This window comes from Camelina sativa, chromosome 17, assembly GCF_000633955.1.
Source record: "Camelina sativa cultivar DH55 chromosome 17, Cs, whole genome shotgun sequence".
NCBI classification, from domain to species: domain Eukaryota; kingdom Viridiplantae; phylum Streptophyta; class Magnoliopsida; order Brassicales; family Brassicaceae; genus Camelina; species Camelina sativa.
The window spans coordinates 18,893,367-18,914,442 of NC_025701.1; the positions used below are offsets into that span (position 1 = coordinate 18,893,367).

Consider the following 21,076-nt stretch of genomic DNA (forward strand, 5'->3'; position numbering starts at 1 on the left):
GTTAATAAATGCTGTTTGCAACTTGTAGAAAAACCAGAGCGGTTCGACATCATTGTAACTCCGAATCTCTACGGGAATCTAATTATAAACATTGCTGCTGGTGTTGCTGGAGGAGGCAGTGGTGAGATTATGCCTGGAGGAAGTTTTGGTGCTGAGTATGCAATCTTTGAGCAAGTTGGATCAGTGGGAAACCATAAAAGTCCGGTGGCATTACTGTTCTCTTCGGTTATGATGTTGAGACATCTCCAGGTCCCTTTATTTGCAGACCGGCTTAAAACCGCCATGATACGTGTTGCCACTGAAGGAAAGTGTGGAAACAGTGATACTAGCACACAGGAGATTGTTGATGATGTAATTGCAAACATGGATTGAATTCAAAAACCGAGTTTTGTAACCATATTTCTTCACAAGTAAATCGAATGAATGGGTTTTCGAAATTCCAATGAAAAATGTCTGCAAATAAGTATTCTTAATACGTTTTTGGGTTGTCTTTGTAAAAGTTGTCATCTCTGCTCCATGTAAAGAAAAAAAAAAGGTTCATATTTCAGACAATGTAATTTGACTCTCCTACAGCTAACTATATGATGTTCGTCATCAAAGCCCGCTGTTTAGATCAGGCGCAAGCTAAATGGTTTGCCTTGCTCAGAAACAAACTGTCCGCTATTTTTATGTTCCAAAAGAAACGCCATATCAACAACTTCAATCGTTCTAGACCTTCCAATATATAACTACGGGAATAGGTGGTCACTAATTTGGACTGTTCATAACATTTTTTCATAATTTTCTAACCAAAAAAACTCAGGAGGCTGACCAAAAATGAGTTGATGTAGTAAAGAGAGCTCTTCTAACCATTTGTCAAAGTCCTATGTACTCGCATTTGTGTCCACTATTCTTTTGCCGATTCAATCTGAGTTCTTATATTGCAGCTTTTCCAGCTCCTTTGGGCATTTTCTTTGATGCAGCTGAAAAATATTTAACATGGGTTTTATCTTTAGAGATTGAAAGATTCGATTCTACAAAAGAGAAAGTATTAACAAAAAGTATAATTGGAAAGAGAGAAAAAAGGTACATACCATCTTCGACGTCCTTGTGCTGGTAGTAGTGAGGAGCTAACTCAATCAACCATTCTGGTTTCAACTCTGTTACCTGCATTTTCAGAGTTACGAGAGTTTTTTAGCATACCAACAAACCAATGAATGAAACCAAAGAAGTAAGACCGAAACAGAGATTCAATTATGAGTTGAAAAAACCTTGCATGATCAAACATATCACGTACCTGTCGCATATATTCCTTGGAAGTCAGCACTAGTTCATGATATACAACCCATCTCGGCAATACCTACAATGCACATTGCGAAGAACACATTAATATTTTAAGCTTTAAGATTCTACCAATAATAAGATATTCTGGTTTATGTAGAGTGAGAATTAATTTACCTGAGCTAACCCTGAATTGGGATGTATGTGCACTGTCTGGGGATGCTTCACAGTTCGATATGATCCATTCTTCTGCAGCTTTGCAGTGTGCGGGAAAAAACCTGATTAACAGTAAGAAGTTCATCAGCAGAGGCATAATTGTAAAGATTTTATTAATTGTAACCAATAGAACGTGAAGGAGAGTAAGGAATTTACCGGCGACGATAGACTTCCTAACTGAATCCAACTCATTCAGGTTTGAGCTGATTTCTATTTCTACCCTTTCGAGAAGTCCCTCCAATTGATCACGGATATCTCTGGCTCTTTTCATGCTTCGGACCTGAACAAATGTTTGACCCAAAACAAATGTCAAAATGGACTCACATCTGAAACATAAAGAGACAACTTGATACCTGAATGTAGTTCTCGTAGCACCACTGAGTAGAGTAGTTTGTTTCCTTCCAGGAACTGTAAACCTAAAGAGAAAAATGAAGACGATAAACATACAGAGAATAGCACTATAAACTGGTGAAAGTGAGCGGACAATAAGGAATACAGAGGGTTCAAACCTTCAGCAACGCGATATGGTCTCCGACATTCCCTGTGTGGAAGTTCATTCTTGCATTGTCAGCGTGAACCTGTTTGTCCTTAGGACGGTAGAAGATAGAGCCACCAATTGACAACATAGCAGCAATTGATATTATCTCATCGGAGCACTTATACTTGTCAGAAACAACGATCATCTTTGACAACATTGGATCAAGTGGAAACTCTGCCATCCTTCTACCAGCTTTAGTCAATTCGCCAAGCTTATTTAGAGCACCCAGAGCAAAGAGCAGTTCTAAAGCCTTCACAAGTGCTTCAGCAGGTGGAGGATCCATAAAATCAAAGTTTATGAGATCATGAATTCCAAGACTCTTCAAAGCAAGTACCACACTAGCAAGATTTGTCCTCTGTACTTCTGGCACCGTGTTTTCCTCTAAGTCGTTGTTGTAGTTAAATGCTGTGTACAGACGGTAGCATTTCCCTGCGCTTGTTCTTCCAGCTCGACCAGCTCGTTGAGTTGCAGAAGCCTTAGAGATGGGAGTTATAAGCAATGACTCCATTCCGGTTCTTGGGTTATATGATTTCATCTTGCTAAAGCCTGGATCAACAACATACTTTATACCATCAATGGTCAATGATGTTTCAGCGATATTTGTTGCCAGAACTACTTTCCGTGCCCACTTCTGGAGTTGGCTCAAATATTTTTGCTTGGAGTTCACTTGGAAGGTTCGCGTAAATCGGGCATATAATTAATTCGCGAATCTTAGTACCCAAACCTCTTATCCTGTGCTTCAGGATCTCTTCTGCAGATTCAATTTCCTCTTGACCAGTGAAGAAGACCAATATATCTCCAAGTGGCTCCCTCACATGAATTGTAAGAATAGTAACTATTGCTGCGTCCATGTAATCAGCTTCAGGTGCACTTGTATAGTTGATTTCAACTGGATACCTTCTTCCTGGGAAACTAAAAATCGGGGCTGTATCAAAATAATCAGAAAACTTTTCTGCATCCATTGTTGCACTAGATATCAACAACTTCAAATCAGGTCGAAACCGTGCTATATCCTGTCATATATAGGAAAAGTCAATCAGAATGTATCGAAGAATTTAACCCAAATTACACAAGTAAGAAGAGACATTGTAAAAGAAAGTTCACTTGCCTTGACTAATCCAAACAGTATATCGGTTGACAAGGTCCTTTCATGCGCCTCATCCACAATAACGACACTGAAATGTTTCGCAATCAGTAGGTAAAAGCGTTCAGCTGTCCAACAGTAATAATATAAAATGTGCATAGTATTTCTTACCTGTAGCTGGCCAGATCTGGTTCGCCAAGCAGCTCACGCAGAAGCATACCATCAGTCATATACTTCAGAACAGTTTTGTCAGAAGTACAATCCTCGAATCGAATGGAATAGCCAACCTGTGAATAGCACCAACCAAAGGTTAGATTCTGAGAGTGTACCGAAAATTGTGAAACAACNACTTTATACCATCAATGGTCAATGATGTTTCAGCGATATTTGTTGCCAGGACTACTTTCCGTGCCCCTTCTGGAGTTGGCTCAAATATTTTTGCTTGGAGTTCGCTTGGAAGGTTCGCGTAAATCGGGCATATAATTAACTCGCGAATCTTTGTACCCAAACCTCTTATCCTATGCTTCAAGATCTCTTCTGCAGTTTCAATTTCCTCTTGACCAGTGAAGAAGACCAATATATCTCCAAGTGGCTCCCTCACATGGATTGTAAGAATAGTAACTATTGCTGCGTCCATGTAATCAGCTTCAGGTGCACTTGTATAGTTGATTTCAACTGGATACCTTCTTCCTGGGAAACTAAAAATCGGGGCTGTATCAAAATAATCAGAAAACTTTTCTGCATCCATTGTTGCACTAGATATCAACAACTTCAAATCAGGTCGAAACCGTGCTATATCCTGTCATATATAGGAAAAGTCAATCAGAATGTATCGAAGAATTTAACCCAAATTACACAAGTAAGAAGAGACATTGTAAAAGAAAGTTCACTTGCCTTGACTAATCCAAACAGTATATCGGTTGACAAGGTCCTTTCATGCGCCTCATCCACAATAACGACACTGAAATGTTTCGCAATCAGTAGGTAAAAGCGTTCAGCTGTCCAACAGTAATAATATAAAATGTGCATAGTATTTCTTACCTGTAGCTGGCCAGATCTGGTTCGCCAAGCAGCTCACGCAGAAGCATACCATCAGTCATATACTTCAGAACAGTTTTGTCAGAAGTACAATCCTCGAATCGAATGGAATAGCCAACCTGTGAATAGCACCAACCAAAGGTTAGATTCTGAGAGTGTACCGAAAATTGTGAAACAACCAACCACCAGTAGCAAAAAGTGAAGAGAAGCCAACATACCTCATGCCCGAGTTTGACACCCATCTCTTGTGCCACACGGGCAGCAACACTCATAGCTGCAACTCTTCGGGGCTGTGTACAACCAACCTGATATATAATAGAAAAGCATTATGGTACTTTATTTGATATATACTTTTGAAGCCATTCAGCCACAAAGTCCATGAACAATGCCTAAATGGAAGTACACCTTTAATAAAATCAGTTTTGAAGAAGGAAAACTTCACAGTAAAATAAGAAACGGCTAAGTTTGTTCGCAACAAGCTAACAATTCTTGGTTAAAGAATAACATACCAATTTGTAAGTGACTTCTACACTAACCTTTCCTATTTGAAGGACATATGTGTGTTTTAACTATATGCTGCAAGTTTTGACCAAAAAAAAAAACTATATGCTGCATGTTGGGGTAAGTAGTAGGTTGTACCTTTCCACGTTTTGTGTAACCAGCTTCATGGAGATATTGTGGTATCTGTGTAGTCTTTCCCGAACCAGTGTCCCCCACAATGACAAGAACCTAATATATTCAAAAGTTGAAAAAGGTGTCATTCTAATAACATGTAGCACAGAAAACCATGTAACTAGAAAAGAAAAAATTATGCACAATTTCACAATCAACACTTCAATCTACATATTCATATGCAAATAATACTAAAGTGTTTCCTTCTCTATTAATCTTGTATTAGTTACACATACTTATAGCTGAAATATACTTTCGATAGCGATTGGTAAAATAAGCTTCTCATCTGTTATTAGATGGCTGTTAAAATGGCATGACAGCTTGAATTACCTGATGCTCTTCCACAGCCTTAAGCAGCTGTTCACGATAGGCATAAATTGGCAGACTTCTTCTGACTTCCTGATTCAGAAATAAACAGATGCAAGAATATGTCAGGGATAAGGGATAAGTTATAGATTTTGCTATGGATATTAATACAAAGAAACATACAATCTGAACTTATTCCGAATTACATGCTAAAAATAAAATCTGGTGGTTGAGTTTGATCAAATAGAGTTAACGGAGAAGAAACCAGAAAAGGATAGCACCTGAAGTTCCTCTAAAGCTGTTTTCTCTGCCAAATCTTGAGATTTTTGTTTTGCATCCATATCATCTTCATACTGCATGAAAAATACAAGCAGTCAGCTACAACTCGACATATCACAGGAAGTATCTTCAGATTTAATATATCATAGGCAGTACATTTTCACCAGCCATCACAGATTCCTTTATGAAATTTATTTGGTCCTCAAACACAAACCTGCAAATAAAATAAAAATTTAGAATCCCCAGATCACGGGCCTAATCCATAAGAATGTAAGAGTTATAGCAAGGACGATTTCTCAAACGAGATAAACAAATTCCAAAGCAGTAGGATAAGAATAAAAGACATATATGCAACAGATCTTACTGATAATCGTCTGAGGCTTTCTTATTCTTTGCACCAAATTTTAATGTTGCTTTCCCTGCATAAATAAAGTCACTAAAATCAGTGGGAAGTAAAAAAATAAAAAAGACTGGTCAACATAAATAGAGATAAAACAGGAATTACCAATCTGATGGTCCTCCCAAGCTTCTTGCTCTGCAAATGGATTCATTTTCTCCGTTGAATCCAGGTCCCTGGACGAAAACTATTATATAGAACACCCCAAAGAATTTTCGCAAAATAATAAACATAGATACTGCGTTGGATCACAAGCAAAGAGCTCCTTGTAAACTCACTTGTATCGCTGTACAGCAACAGAAAACCTTTTTTCTTGATCAACACCTCCATCTTGATCATAAGCATCTGGAATTCTATACTGAACTCGGAAGTAGCAGTAAAGGGTTTGTGTTAGATATATAGAAATTAAAAAGAACCAGGAGGGAGTCGAGTCCAGCAAGATGAAAACGCTACCTCCTCGACATCATCTTCATCTTGTGTTCTTTTCTTCACGAGGTCATAAAGCTCTTTCTTGTATCTATCAGAGAAAAAAGATCAACCCAAACTCAATCAACTATAACCAAACATACCTTCTTAAATATGAATACAATCCATATAAATTTTATATTGCAAACAAATAAAACAAAAAATGTACTAGAATAAAATTCCAACGAGAAGTGATTTTTTATCCAAAGAATGCCAACAACCACCTTGATGCAAGAAAGATGTAACAATTACCTAAACTCACGAAGCTCTGTTTCTGTGAGCTTTTCACCTCCAAAAAGATATTGTTCATCCTCTATCTCATCCCTATGGAGAAAAGAAGGAACAGGAGCAATCAATCAAAGAGAAGAGATCAATTAAGATAAAGATAAGTGCAAAAATCTATATGTCGTGTACCTTAGTTCATCCAATTTCTTCTGTTCTCTCTTCTTCAAGTATTCTTGTCTCGAGACTTTCCTGCATCAGACCCAACAAAAGATGATCAATAACATGAATATCACAATATAGCCTCCAAAAAGATAAATTCTACAAGGAGATGATTGACAGAGTCAAGAATTGTTAACTGAGAATCAAGTTTGCAACTTCATATAGTATTCCAACAATGAGATTGAATGTACGACACCCAAGTACATTCTTGACTATTGTTCTTGTCGAACATCTAGGTAACTTTACTTAATTGCCTTCTATCTCTGTCAGAAATCAACCATCACAAGCACCTAAAGAAGGAAAAAGTCCATTACCTTAGGGAATTTAAATCATCCTTCTCCAAAGCATTAGCTCTTCGAACAGCCTCTTCTGTTTTGCAACAAAAAATAAAATCCAAAATGAGAGTACAAAAAATAAATACTTATGACTAGATAACAATGTATCATAGACTTATTATGTTCATGCGTGAATTATAACAGATTGTACCTTGCTCTTTCTTCGACAGCTTTTGCTCTGTTAGCTGGTCAGTAAAGAAACGAAAAGAACATGTCACTGACTTTCACATGTACAATACATCGATAAGTAAACCATGCGAACTATATACTTCTCATTTGGCTAAGGAAAGTTTTCTAGCATAAAATAAATTGAATAAAATATGAATATGTATGTTTTTCTTTAACTCATCTTTCCTACTCAAACAAAGCTAGATATGCCTGTTATAAATGATAAGCAAACTCATTCATTAATAAATCATACATAATTGCCGACAATACTTAGCCCCTGGTTGGCTACAAAAACAGGAAAAACATACCAAGGATCAGATCGAGGCATACCTTCCGTGTCCGTGCAGTATCACGATCTCTTAAATGCTGCTCCAGTTCTTCTCTCTCCTTTTGGTCACGCACTCTTTCCTCTTCTGACTGTGCCGAGTGGACAAGTACGATGAATATTAGAAAAGCATGGATGTATCCACATCTATTTATAGAGCATCTCCTATTCGACTTCAACAACAAAAGCCAAGGACCCAGAAGATAGTTGAAATGCCTAAGAGGATCAAAATATACCTCAGAACCATCATCCTCGTCTTCAGAAACCTTTCTTTTAACGTGTCTACTGTCCTCTCTGACGGCCACCTACATCATTGTTCACACAGTTTTATCAGATGAGATGCCACGCTATATCTTACCATTTAGAAAGAAAGAAATTGGAATCTGTCAATGAGGAAAAGAAGTTATATACCTCGCCATCACTTTCATCTGACTGCCCACTTTTCTTTCTAAACCTTTTCTTGCCCTTATCTGACTTTCTAGATTCAGAAGCTGAAGATCTTTTCTCCACAACGACTTCTTCTTCATCATCATCAGCATCTAAAAGAGCATATGTTTGTTGCTTCCTCACTAGCATTGCAGCCTCTGCTTCATGTTGTTGGTAGAGCTAATATAGAGAAAGAAAAAAAAAAATTACGAAAACCAGGCTTAAAAACTACATACTTCCCCCAGAAACAGAAACTAAATAGCATCTAATTCCGAAAAACAGAAAACAAAAGAGCAATAAACTTTGCAGCAACTCATTGAGAAACTCACATTCACTCCAGTGTTCTTACGGGGAACTCTGGCAAAAATTTCTTCCGCAAAGGAACGAGTTTCACCAGAAGAAGAAAACCCATAATCCACCAACTCTCCCACAAGTTCAGTAGGTGATTTTGTTTTTTTAGCTGCACGAAAGAAAGATAATAACACAACATGTAAGCTTTTAGAACAGTAGTATCAAAAAAAAGTTTCTTTCATAATCTCCATGATCCCAAAATCGAAAACATCAAATTACCCATTGCAATGAGATAGTTAACAACAGCTGTTTGAGAATAGCCAAGTAGCACCATCAGCTTATCTGAAACCCAGGTCTTCAAATCATTGCTCGCCATTCTCACTGCATTGGAATAACAAAAACAACATCACCAATTTCAAACTCGTTTTATCAACATACCAATCTAATTAGTGTAACTATCGAAGCACAAGAGCATCGATTACAAAAATTTATCTCGCAGCTTGAATTCTATTAGCTAGCAATCGACCGTATGCAGAGTAATCAAACATAAACTATCCTAATCATCGAACGAACGGAACAAGTTTACAAACCCTAGATTTCGGAAACTAAGGTTCAGGTGTCTCGAAGCTTACGGAGTGAGAAGAATTAGAGAGTGAGGATCTCTGGTTTCTAAGCTACTGGTAGGAGCTTGAGTAGTTGAGAGTATACAGCAGAATCTATCGAGATGATTTCACCGGTGACGGTTGGAAAGAATAGGCGGTGAGAGTCTCCAACGTCGATGGAGGTTATAAAAAATCAAGTTGTTTTTTTTTTTTGCTTATGGAGATTTCAAATAAAAAGCGTGTGGTTTTTTCACATATGAAGAAACCTTCGTCGTTCATCATATAAAAATCACGTTGTTTTGCTTATGCAGACACCAACAGTATAACGTTTGTCCGAATACTAAAATAAATAACATCACGCTATTTAACTCATATAGAAGAGAACTGCTTGTTGTTTTTTCATCGTTTTTAAAAATTAAACGGGCCTTCTTCTCCTCCTAGCGGGCCTTGTATTGTAATGAACAGACATAAGAACGACGCGTGTACACCACGGGATCTGTGAAGGAGGACAAAGACTTTTCAGAGCAAGCATTTGAGGTGATTCCTGGCTTGGTCGCGGATTTCTCGATTTGGAAACTTCTCGATCACCTCTGATCCAAAAGAGGATATGAGAGCTCTTCTTGCAGTCTCCAAGTCGATCCCACGAGCTTGGAAATAGAAGAGTTGGTCTTCTTCAAGATCGCTGATTGCAGCTCCGTGCGAGCACTTGACATCGTCTGCAATGATCTGAAGATTCGGTTTTATGTTCACCGTGGCTCGTGGTTTCAATAGGAGGCTCCGCGTTAGTTGTCCCGCGTTGGTCTGTTGTGCGAATCTGCCATATTACAACAAAGAATTTAAAACTGGTGCTTAAACCAAACCAAAAACAGAATAATCAAAATCAAACCATCGAAATGAGAGACAGAGAGAGAGAGAGAGAGATTACTTGTTAACTCGGACATTGCCATCGAAAACAGCTTGGCCAGAGGAATGAGCAACAATACACTTGTGGAGCTGTCGTGAAGTGCCTCGGGGATGGTCTAAGACAATTCTGCTATGGAGATCTAGAGTCTGCTCATTGACACACATATGAAACGTGGTTAACTCCGTGAGCGTATCCGGCCCAAGCTGCTGCACATGAAGATTGTGCCTCCCCAGTTTCCCGCCGGTACTCACTTCAACAAGCTCATATTCACTCTCTGCCTCCTATAGAGATCAATCACATGAACAATTCACTCTCCTGAACAATTAAAGTATAAAACGTTCCAATTGTCGTACAAAAACATCCAAAAACTTTCACTAAGCTATATGACCTCTAAAACCGAATAAGAAGAGAACACAAAAACAAAACTCACATGAGGCTGAAGCTAAACTAAACCTATTCTCATCCTCCTCAACATTTCAATCATAAAGATTACAACTTCTCGCCAACTTCAGCGGCAACAAAACTAAAGTAAGTTACTCTCCTCAACCTGAAACTAAACTAAACTATCTTATCTTCCTCAAGAATTTAATCATAAAGATTACAACTTCAGCAGCAACAAAACTAAACAAAGCCACTCTCCTGAAACATTCAGAAACAAGATTCCTACTTTCATACTCATCGATACCACAAGAGAATAATAACAAAACCAACCTCAAGTAAACTAAACTACTGATTCTCCTCAAGAATTCTACTGATACCAAAACTAAACTAAGCCAATTCGTTACTAGAGAAAGACAAGAAGAGAATAAGCAAAGGTTGAAACCTGTCGAACAAAAGTCCACTTGATATGAGCAGAACCCATGGACTCTTTCTGCAAATACGAATGCTTCACTTTCCCATTCTTCTGAACAACAACTTCGAAAACAGGATTCGTCCAATAAAAACCTTGTTCCTCTTTCCCCACAAACTCCTCAACTATACCAATCTCTCCTCCTTCCTCCACCATCACAAAAACCCTAGGATTCGATACCGGCAACCGTTTAGATTCCCGGTCACCGGTTTCACCACAAAAGTACCTCAGATAAATCGGATTCTCCACTTTACATCCTTCAGGAACATAAATCACAGTCAAATCCGGCGCCCCCATGCCGTTAATAGACCAGAACAAATCACCAGAATCGAAATTCCCAACGAATTCAGAAATCCGGTTCGTTAACTCATCCGGTAGACCAGCGAAGCTCCCGAAGTAAACACCATCGGGCAAATCCGATGGACCAATCGTCAAACTCGACACGAACCCATCGATAATCACGGCGTTTGGGAACTGGGTTTCACTCAGATCATCCAAAAATTCATAATTTCGTTGATGGGTCGAGGAGACGGGTTCGATTTGGGAGTATCGGATGAATGATGTATCGGTGAATCTGAAAGGTTCGTCTTTTTTCGACGGCCATGGTGTTGATAAAAGAGTCTCAGCGGAAGATTCTCGGATTCTCTGAAGAGGTGATGAAGAAGAAGTTGAGAGAGAGTCTTCGAGTGATTCAGCTAATTGAAGTACAAAAGGGTCGGAGAAGGAAGCTTGAGCTCGGATTGAAACACTTGTCGGAGTTGTTCTTCTGTTTGATTTCAATTTCGGTTTACAAGATAGATTTGGTATCAGTGATAAGCGACCGAGAACTGTGGCAGCCGCCATTAATGATGGATTCGTCCCTCTCTGTCGCTCTCTTCGCTTTTGCAGCGATCTGTTTCTTCTCTCTCCCTTTTTTTTTTTTTTTTTTGGGTTATTTTCCTCTTTTGTTTTTGTAATCTTGTTTATATTTAGGGATGATCGGCCCAATTGTATATATATTTCCTTAATTAAAACAAGGTTTTTTTGAAGGTTTGGTATTGCTAATAACTAGGAAATCGGCCCGTGCGGCGCACGGAAAAATGAAAGTGTTTGAAGAGATTAACATTAGTCATGTTTTAAAAATAAAATTTGATAATAATTTTCGTATTGAGAGTATTTCGATTATGGAATTTGTAAACTGGTTCTACGGCTATTCACTTTTCTGATTTATCAGGTTTTGTTAAAAACATTCTTTTATAATCTTAATCACTTTTAATTTAGATGTGTTCATCATTGACTCTTTTGCACGAAAGAGGAAAGTGCTAAGGTATTGTATATAGATAATTTGGGAGTGCCTAACAGTTTTTCCTAGCTTCCTCGACATTGGAGTTGTCAGCTTGGCTTTAATTTGTATTGTTATAACCACATCTTAATATCAATAAAAGTATATCCTTCGCCCGAAAAAAACTACAAACTCTATTATTTATGTTTTACCCCAACATATATAGAGACATTTATCAGCAAAAATAGAAATGTTACAAAGTCATGAGCTCATTCATCAATTTTAAATCCAGATCCATATAAAGTGTCCAATGTGAACAAAAACACAAATCATGTGTGAGAAAAAATAGAAACATAAACATATATATAATACATCTACTGCCCATTTTAAGTTACAATTGATGTTATAATATATATACTATATAGGCGTATATATACTCAATTCGAGCATATTGCCAATACAATGTCATGATAGTTGTGCATGTTGTCCAACTAATTAAACTCTTATACGTTAAAATTAAAATCCGAATTAACATTATACTTATGTACTTATTACAAATATCTTTTTTTCAGTAAACCAAAAAAAAAATTTAAATACATATGTATTTCATCAATTAAGAGGAATATATATATATATATATATATATATAATATCTTCACTTAAATTTTAAGATGCTTACCAGTTATTTTTTTTTTATTTAAGAGTCAAAAGGAACATTGGTACTCTATGGTACTTTATTCAAACTTATTTCTTGGTCACCTTTATATTTCGTAGTTACAAATTTTAAAATGATGAAATTGACACTTTCGCCTAAATTTCCCTATATATTCTCCACTATTTACTTATAATTTGAAGATGCATATGCTGCAAAAGAAATTATGTAGCAACTTATTAGACACAATTAGGGTAGTAACCAAACCACAACGCATAGAAAGCAACATTACTTATTAAGTTACCCTTGACATGGATTTTATCTGCCAAATACAGAAAAGTATACAACAACGTTTCCAAAACAACACTGTTACAATTTTTAAACTATAAACCTAAAAGAACATAAACAATGTCAAAGGCAATATATTCGACTTATGCTCATCATAATCCATAACAGATAAACCATTTCGAATTATGCAAAATACTCTCCCCTCTAATCAAACATTCAAAGAATATTTCAAAAATTAAATATACACATAGGCATTTTAACTAAATTTGTTCAATTGGTATAATAACCCTTGGATGAAATATAAATTTTAATTGTTGCAGCATGTTAAGTAGAAATTGTAACATTGTTCTACTTTTAGTAAAGTCTCCCACATCGAGCATCATTATATTTACGAAGAAGAAAAATATGAATGTTTTTACAACAATTTATTTTTAAAAAGAAAGACCTCATGAATATTATGGGTGTAGTCAGAAAGGCATGTATTGTAACAGTGTTGTTTTATAACACCCATAATATTTATGGGTGTACTTTCATATGAATATTTATGGGGATATTATGGCTAATCATAATATCCTTTTATAGTTACAACACAAACATATAAGATGGCTAAACATCTGTTAATTATTTCATATATTTTATTTTATTTTTGTAATAACTGGCCAATATATTTTAATTATTTTATTATACCTTAGATTTGATCCTGTAGAGCTGTTCTATACCATATAAGAATACAATATGATAATAAAGAAATCGAAATCATGACTCAAGCGGTGCAACGTNACAATTAGGGTAGTAACCAAACCACAACGCATAGAAAGCAACATTACTTATTAAGTTACCCTTGACATGGATTTTATCTGCCAAATACAGAAAAGTATACAACAACGTTTCCAAAACAACACTGTTACAATTTTTAAACTATAAACCTAAAAGAACATAAACAATGTCAAAGGCAATATATTCGACTTATGCTCATCATAATCCATAACAGATAAACCATTTCGAATTATGCAAAATACTCTCCCCTCTAATCAAACATTCAAAGAATATTTCAAAAATTAAATATACACATAGGCATTTTAACTAAATTTGTTCAATTGGTATAATAACCCTTGGATGAAATATAAATTTTAATTGTTGCAGCATGTTAAGTAGAAATTGTAACATTGTTCTACTTTTAGTAAAGTCTCCCACATCGAGCATCATTATATTTACGAAGAAGAAAAATATGAATGTTTTTACAACAATTTATTTTTAAAAAGAAAGACCTCATGAATATTATGGGTGTAGTCAGAAAGGCATGTATTGTAACAGTGTTGTTTTATAACACCCATAATATTTATGGGTGTACTTTCATATGAATATTTATGGGGATATTATGGCTAATCATAATATCCTTTTATAGTTACAACACAAACATATAAGATGGCTAAACATCTGTTAATTATTTCATATATTTTATTTTATTTTTGTAATAACTGGCCAATATATTTTAATTATTTTATTATACCTTAGATTTGATCCTGTAGAGCTGTTCTATACCATATAAGAATACAATATGATAATAAAGAAATCGAAATCATGACTCAAGCGGTGCAACGTTAGTGACAAACTGTAGTATATGGAGGTGGATAGTTTTGGTGATGCGGGTGCGTGTTGACTTCCCAAACGTTACCACCGCCAAATTAAAATCTTTCCAATATGTCTTTCTTCCAACAAAAAACTTAACACTCTTTATGTCTGGAAACAGAGAAATCTCTTTCCTTCATCAAACAGATTCATGACCCCTTGTACGAAGAAGTTTTTGTTTTGAAAGCGAAGAATCATTGTTTAATAACTTAAGAAAGATTTAAAAAAAAAAAAGTCATTGATTAGAATAAAAACTTTTCGAAGCTAAGCTGCTATATCATATCAAACGGATTGATAACAACAACAGGTCTACCGTCTATGACATGAGCGATTAAATGTCGATAATATTACATACGAAAATGATGAAAATCAGAAACACTGATGATCTAACTAAAAAAAACTCGGTCCGTATCAAATCCAAACAAAAACGAGGTTGTAATCAGCAAATGAACTAATTCATCAAAGTCAATCTAAACAGAACATTACAATTATAGTTAATAATATCAGTTCCACAGAAAATCAACATATGGCTTTATATATTAACATGCCTTTACGACAATTAGTGGACTAAGCGACTAACTCAGAGTCTCAGAGGGTATGATGAATTGATCCCCATTCAAGGACTAACCAATATAGTTCTCCATCTGTCGGAATGAAAGTAACTCCCATCTGCAGATTTCCAATATAATTTTAAGAATTACATTTATTTCAGAACGTACAAGTCAAAGGATTACTGGTGAGTTTAATTGTTACATTGGAAAATAATTAAGAGAGACAGAAGAGGTAAGAGTTACATAAAAGAGAACAACGTACGTTCCTCTCGCCATCGCCACTGTAGCAAATTTTAGAAATATACGTTAAGAAAACGTATGTAAGTGTTTGCTTCTCGATAAGTGTTTGGGATCGCCAGAATTTTCTTCTGGGGTTGGGATGCTGATAAGTGTTTGGGATCGCTAGAATTTTCTTAACGTATATTTCTAAAATTTGCTACAGTGGCGTTGGGATGCTGATAAGTGTTTGGTTTCTTCTGGCGATCGAAATGAGTAGCGATGGTAAGATTCTGTACTGGCGGCGAAATTAGGCAACGTTGCACACACTCACTGGAAAATGTGAAAATTAATTAGATCACCTTTGTACCGTTTTGATTTTTAGTTTCAGTCGTTCAAATATTTTCAACATGCGAAACCGTAGAATGAACAACAGAGGAAGACAAAAATTAAAAGAGTTAATTGATATATAAATTCTGAAAAGAGGCAACTCAGCAGGGTTGTGTCTTTTAGATTATAGAGAAGCACTGTTTCGGGAAAGACCGTTCGTTTTGTTTTAACAAAAGAGGCTACTTTTACTTTCATAAAACAATCTCGACTGTTCGTTTTGAAAGAGGCGAAGAAGATGACGTTATTGATATTTTTTACTTTTTAGAGGGTACTGTCCTGCAATAAACTTTGTATGCTTGAATGTTATACTCTTTCCCAACTTAATTGAAAAAAAAAAAAATTGTGACTGAACAAAAAAAAAGAAAGCCACGTAAACTCATATTTTGTCCCACTGTATCTAACAGTAATTATAAGCTAACCGGAAAAAATTAATAGGTTCGGTGAAGTAATACTAACAGGTCATTCGTAAGCTTTAATAATTTAACCGAAAAAAAAAATTAACAGGTTCGGTGAAGAAAAACTAACAGGTCATTCGTAAGCTTTTGTCACTCGGTGAATTCAAAAATCTTTCTATATTCTTAACAAACACAACAAAAATATATAATTACTTTGAATTAGAGATTGATGTTTGTTAGTTCAAAAACATTTCAATAAAACAATTTTTTAGTTTTATTTAATAACTTGTAAGTTTTGAAAATACTCAGAAAACAATTTTTTGAAACTTGTTTATGTTATCGAGAAAAGTTTATATATAATAAACAAAGAAGTGTAAGACATAGATGTGTGAAATAAAAAGGTGTAAAAATGAATAGATGTGATGTTTGAAACCAAGAGGTACAACAAAGAGATGCAAAGACTAAGAGGTGTGATTTAAAAGGTGTAAAAATGAATGGATGTGATTTTTGAAACCAAGATGTACAACAAAGAGATGCAAAGGCTAAGAGGTGTGATTTGTGATTTTTAAAACCAAGAGGTACAACAAAGAGATGCAAAGACTAAGAGGTGTGATTTTTAAAAGATAGGGGTGCGACGAAAAGACACGATTAATAATTTTAAACCGTTGGATTAAAACCGGAACTAATCTCATCCGTTGGATTAAAAGTTGACACAAAAAAGTGGGTTTGCTATTATATATAGATATGAAGCACATGTTCTTTATTTTCAGAAGTCTACAAAAATATCAAACCTGAACAAAAAGTAAAAGTAATGGTTAGGTTTTAGCGGTTTCGACCGATGTCTAACTCTCAACTTCTTCTCTTGGGGTTGAACTGGTGTCGTTGTTTACAGCATTAGTCTGCCGTGCAATCGGGGTTTATTTCCTGAGGAGTTAATTAACTGGAATTTGCAAGTTATATATATCTTCGGTTGGTTTTCCTGGCTTTTGTAAATCTATATCACACTGCAGTTTTAATAATACTTTAGTGACAAAACTTTTGTTATTTTTTGCCAAATTAATATTTTAAGAATAACTTTATAAATGTTGATGTATATTCTTGGAAACCCTCCATTTCTCTTTTTTATATAAAACTAGATAAGGATCCGCCCGATGTGCGGGTTTAAAGTTATAAACTTTATTTTTATTATAATACACTGATTTATATCCATTTACAAATCTTTTATGTATGTTACTATTAAAAAATTATTTTTTTACATCTATATATACTCTATGTTACAAATATATTCACCCACCTAGAAAATGTCTGTATGAACACATCAAGCCAACTATTTTACTTTGACTTCTGCATATTTTATAATTACTAAAAAAATTTTCGAATTAAAGTTATATTACATAATATATAAATCAATGATGTATCATCATAATAATGTATGGCCACCATGGAGAAAACCTCGGCTCCGCCCTCGTCTCTTATGGAGAGAACCTTGCGTCCAACCTCCTCCACCATGGAGAGAATCTTGGCTCCGCCTTCTTCACTTGGGGAGATAACCTTGCGTCAAACCTCTTCCACCTTCCTCCCTTGGGGAGATAATCTTGTGTCTAACCTTCTACACATAGAGAAAACCTCGGCTCTGCCCTCCTCCTGTGTGGAGAGAACATGCTCACGTCTTTTTGCTATCTCAAAATGGCTTGCTCCGACAACCAATGAAAGTAAAACCTTTTTTCTAGCGTCACAAAATTTTTTTGATAGTAACTAATGTTAAATTTCCCAATGTATTCGTGGAAGTGTCTTTGACATGTAGCCTATGTCTCTGTAACGCCTCAACCGTCACCTTGCTTAGTGAGCCTATGTCCACTCTCAGTACATGGGCTCACCTTCCTAAGTGGGCCTTACATCTATTTCCGGCTCGTGGACCCACCCATATTCGATGACCGGTTTGTTATGTCTGGGAGGATTTAAAAACTTGTTTACCGATCCTACAAATCAACAAATGATCTTTTCCTATGTTTTATCCTCACTCGCACAGTTCCGACAATCACTTCCAGGAAGGTCACCCATCATGAAATTCTCTCAGAACCCTTGACTATAAAAATAAGTGCATTTTGGTGACATATGTAGCCAAAATCAATTCTTTTAAACATTTCCGCAAACCAGGGCGTCATAGTCTTTGAGCTTCTATGGATCTATCAACAACGATTTATATTTTCCAATCTATCTATCTATGTTTGTTGTAAGCTTGTGTTTGATTAGCCTATTTTATCTGTCCATTAGGTTGATGAACTTCTACTCGTTATCTCCCTTTGGGATTGAATGAATAATAGTAACAATTATGTTAGCAAACTAAAGAGGGTTTATGACCAACCAATCAAGATTGAGAATTTGGAAAAAAATTAATTTGACATAATTAAAGAAACAATAGAAAATTATAATCACGGTAATATATGAATCCCAAATAATTCAAAGAGGAAAAAAAATTAAATAATATAATCTAAAAATACTACAATAAAATTTAAAATACAGTATTAAGAAAAGTAGACGCATTTATTAAATTTTTTTTGGGTCCACATATTAATCTTACATATTTCCCAACTGAAAAAGGAGAAAATATGAGAAAATTTTGGTTTAAAAAAATAAGAAAAATTTACCTTCTCATTAAAAAAATTCCCAATTAAACAAAGTTGAAAGCAGTGTTTTTGAATAACTTAAAATTAAAAATAATTAAATAATATTATAATTTCAAATTTTATGAAGTATATATATATATAATATTCTTATAATTATTTAAAATAACTTTATATTTTTTTTTATAATTTGTTGTAATCAAATTCCTCCTATAAAATATTAACTTTTACACATATCAAAATCTGAGATTGATAATTTGACACATGTCAAAATCTTATTAATAGCTAACTTTAATATTCTTATAATTATTTAAAAAACTTTGTATTTTTTTTTTATAAATTCTGTAGTTTTTGATAATTATCTTTTTACATTATTAATATTTTTAAACAATATATTTTATTTTTGTTGTAATCAAATTCCTTCTATTAAATATGAACTTTTACACATGTCAAAATCTGAGATTGATAACTTAACACATGTCAAAATTTTATTAATGGCTAACTTTCAAAACCCAACTTTATATAATAAGATAATTTCAGTTTTTTAAATAAAATTTTATGCTTGCATCAAAATATTGGGTTTGTTGTGAACTATGACTACAAAACACTTTTAAATTTTATGTTTTGTAACACTTTATAAATAGAACAAGAACTAACAAAGAGAGAGAGAGAGGGAGAGAGGAGAAGCCACGAGAAAGGGAGAGAGATTGGGAAGCTTATTTGATCAAAGAAAAAACATATGCATTACTCTCTTACAACTCTGTATATATAGTGTATTACAAAACACATGAGTCACACCTCCATTAGTTTTGGTAATGACAAGTGTTAGCACTACAAAGATAATGAAACATTACATGGACAAGTGTAATGACATGTGTCTTGTGATGGAATAATCACACATGTGTTTTACAATACTCCCCCTTGATTATCCATCACCATTGACGAGTTACGTACTACCTCATTAAAAACCTTGTCACGGAAAAACCCATTGGGATAAAAACCATGACAAGGGGAAAAGAGTATAGTAACGTAATCTCGTAGATGACGCATTCCAATACTGTGAATATGCTTTCTGAATGTGGTAGTCGGAAGCGCCTTTGTGAATAGATCTGTTGCATTGTCACTTGAGCGGATATGTTGAATATCAACTTCCTTCTTTTGCTCGAGTTCTTGTGTAGGAGAAAAATCTTGGAGGTATATGCTTTATTCTGTCGCTCTTGATGTAACCTTCTTTGATTTGGGCGACACAAGCAGCATTGTCTTCAAATAATGTTGTTGGCTCTTTCTTGGTGACTATTCCACTTGATTCTTATATGTGGTTAGTCATTGATCTGAGTCATACACATTCCCTCGATGCTTCATGAAGAGCAATTATTTCTGCATGATTTGAGGAAGTGGTGACCAAAGTCTGTTTCTGTGAGCGCCATGAAATTGCAGTTCCTCCAATTGTGAAAACATATCCATTTTGGAATCGGGATTTATGTGAATCTGATAAATATCCTGCATCTGCAAAACCAACTAGACCAACCGAAGAGTTTCTAGGATAGAATAATCCCAAGACAATCGTACCTTGAAGATAACGGAGAATATGTTTTATCCCATTCCAATGCCTGCGGGTAGGGGATGAGTTGTATCTTGCAAGTATATTCGTATCGAATGCAATATCTGGTCTAGTGCAATTTGCAAGATACATGAGTCCACCAATAGCACTCATATAAGGTACTTCGGGACCATTGGAGTAATCAAAGGAGTCGCTTTGTCCATATTAAAGCGCTTTAAAATCTTTTTCGGATAGTTTGATTGATGCACAAATATTCCATCTTGGAAATGTTATATTTGGAGTCCAAGACAAAATTTAGTCTTTCCAAGATACTTTCATTTCAAACTCTTCTTTCATATGAATTCTTGCATCATCAATCTCCTTTTGAGTTCCAATTATATTCAGATCATCAACATATACAGCAATGATCACAAATCCCGATGGAGATTTCTTTAAAAAGACGCATGGGCATATTTCATTATTAACATACCCTTTCTTTAATAGGTATTCGCTTAAGCGATTTTACCACATGCGCCCGGATTGTTTTAATCCGTAAAGTGATCGCTGTAATTTGATCGCACAAATTTCATTAGACTTAGAGTCTAATGCCTCAGGAATCTTAAATCCTTCTGGGATTTTCATGTATATATCATTATCCAATGATCCATATAAATATGCTGTCACTACATCCATAAGGTACATTTCTAAATTCTTAGAAGCCGTTAGACTCATTAAGTACCTGAATGTAATTGCATCCATGACTAGAGAATATGTTTCTTTATAATCAACTCCATGTCTTTGAGAAAAACCTTGTGCAACAAGTCGGGCTTTATATCTTGTGATTTCATCTTTCTCATTTCTTTTTCGCACAAATACCCACTTGCAACCAACAGGTTTTACATCTTTAGATGCAGTGACAAGAGGTCCAAA

The 21,076-nt window shown here is 35.2% G+C and overlaps 3 protein-coding genes across 4 annotated transcripts in view; 1 reads left to right on the forward strand and 2 right to left on the reverse strand.

Annotated features, from left to right (window-relative positions):
• LOC104757617 (putative isocitrate dehydrogenase [NAD] subunit-like 4) overlaps positions 1–671 on the forward strand; it is a 2,812-nt gene extending 2,141 nt beyond the window's left edge. For both annotated transcript variants that reach the window (XM_010480368.2, XM_010480367.2), the window contains exon 3: positions 49–671. In XM_010480368.2, the coding sequence (XP_010478670.1) occupies positions 49–372 (324 nt within the window). In that variant the 3' untranslated portion in view covers positions 373–671. The remainder of the gene's footprint in view (positions 1–48) is intronic.
• LOC104757618 (pre-mRNA-splicing factor ATP-dependent RNA helicase DEAH1) lies at positions 643–9,055 on the reverse strand. Its single transcript, XM_019239474.1, has 29 exons — positions 8,877–9,055; positions 8,524–8,625; positions 8,283–8,413; positions 7,939–8,133; positions 7,764–7,832; positions 7,533–7,619; positions 7,186–7,219; positions 7,014–7,068; positions 6,670–6,729; positions 6,508–6,579; positions 6,244–6,307; positions 6,069–6,148; positions 5,899–5,966; positions 5,758–5,812; positions 5,550–5,607; positions 5,396–5,467; positions 5,139–5,207; positions 4,776–4,865; positions 4,355–4,441; positions 4,140–4,255; positions 3,993–4,059; positions 3,456–3,897; positions 1,986–2,584; positions 1,830–1,892; positions 1,633–1,756; positions 1,438–1,538; positions 1,277–1,339; positions 1,074–1,146; positions 643–962 (listed from the first exon to the last, which is right to left on the reverse strand). Exons 2-29 carry the CDS (start codon positions 8,618–8,620, stop codon positions 916–918), a joined length of 3,138 nt encoding a protein of 1,045 aa, XP_019095019.1. The 5' UTR covers positions 8,621–8,625; positions 8,877–9,055; the 3' UTR covers positions 643–915.
• LOC104757619 (protein ABCI7, chloroplastic-like) lies at positions 9,121–11,541 on the reverse strand. Its single transcript, XM_010480370.2, has 3 exons — positions 10,574–11,541; positions 9,772–10,031; positions 9,121–9,660 (listed from the first exon to the last, which is right to left on the reverse strand). Exons 1-3 carry the CDS (start codon positions 11,441–11,443, stop codon positions 9,366–9,368), a joined length of 1,425 nt encoding a protein of 474 aa, XP_010478672.1. The 5' UTR covers positions 11,444–11,541; the 3' UTR covers positions 9,121–9,365.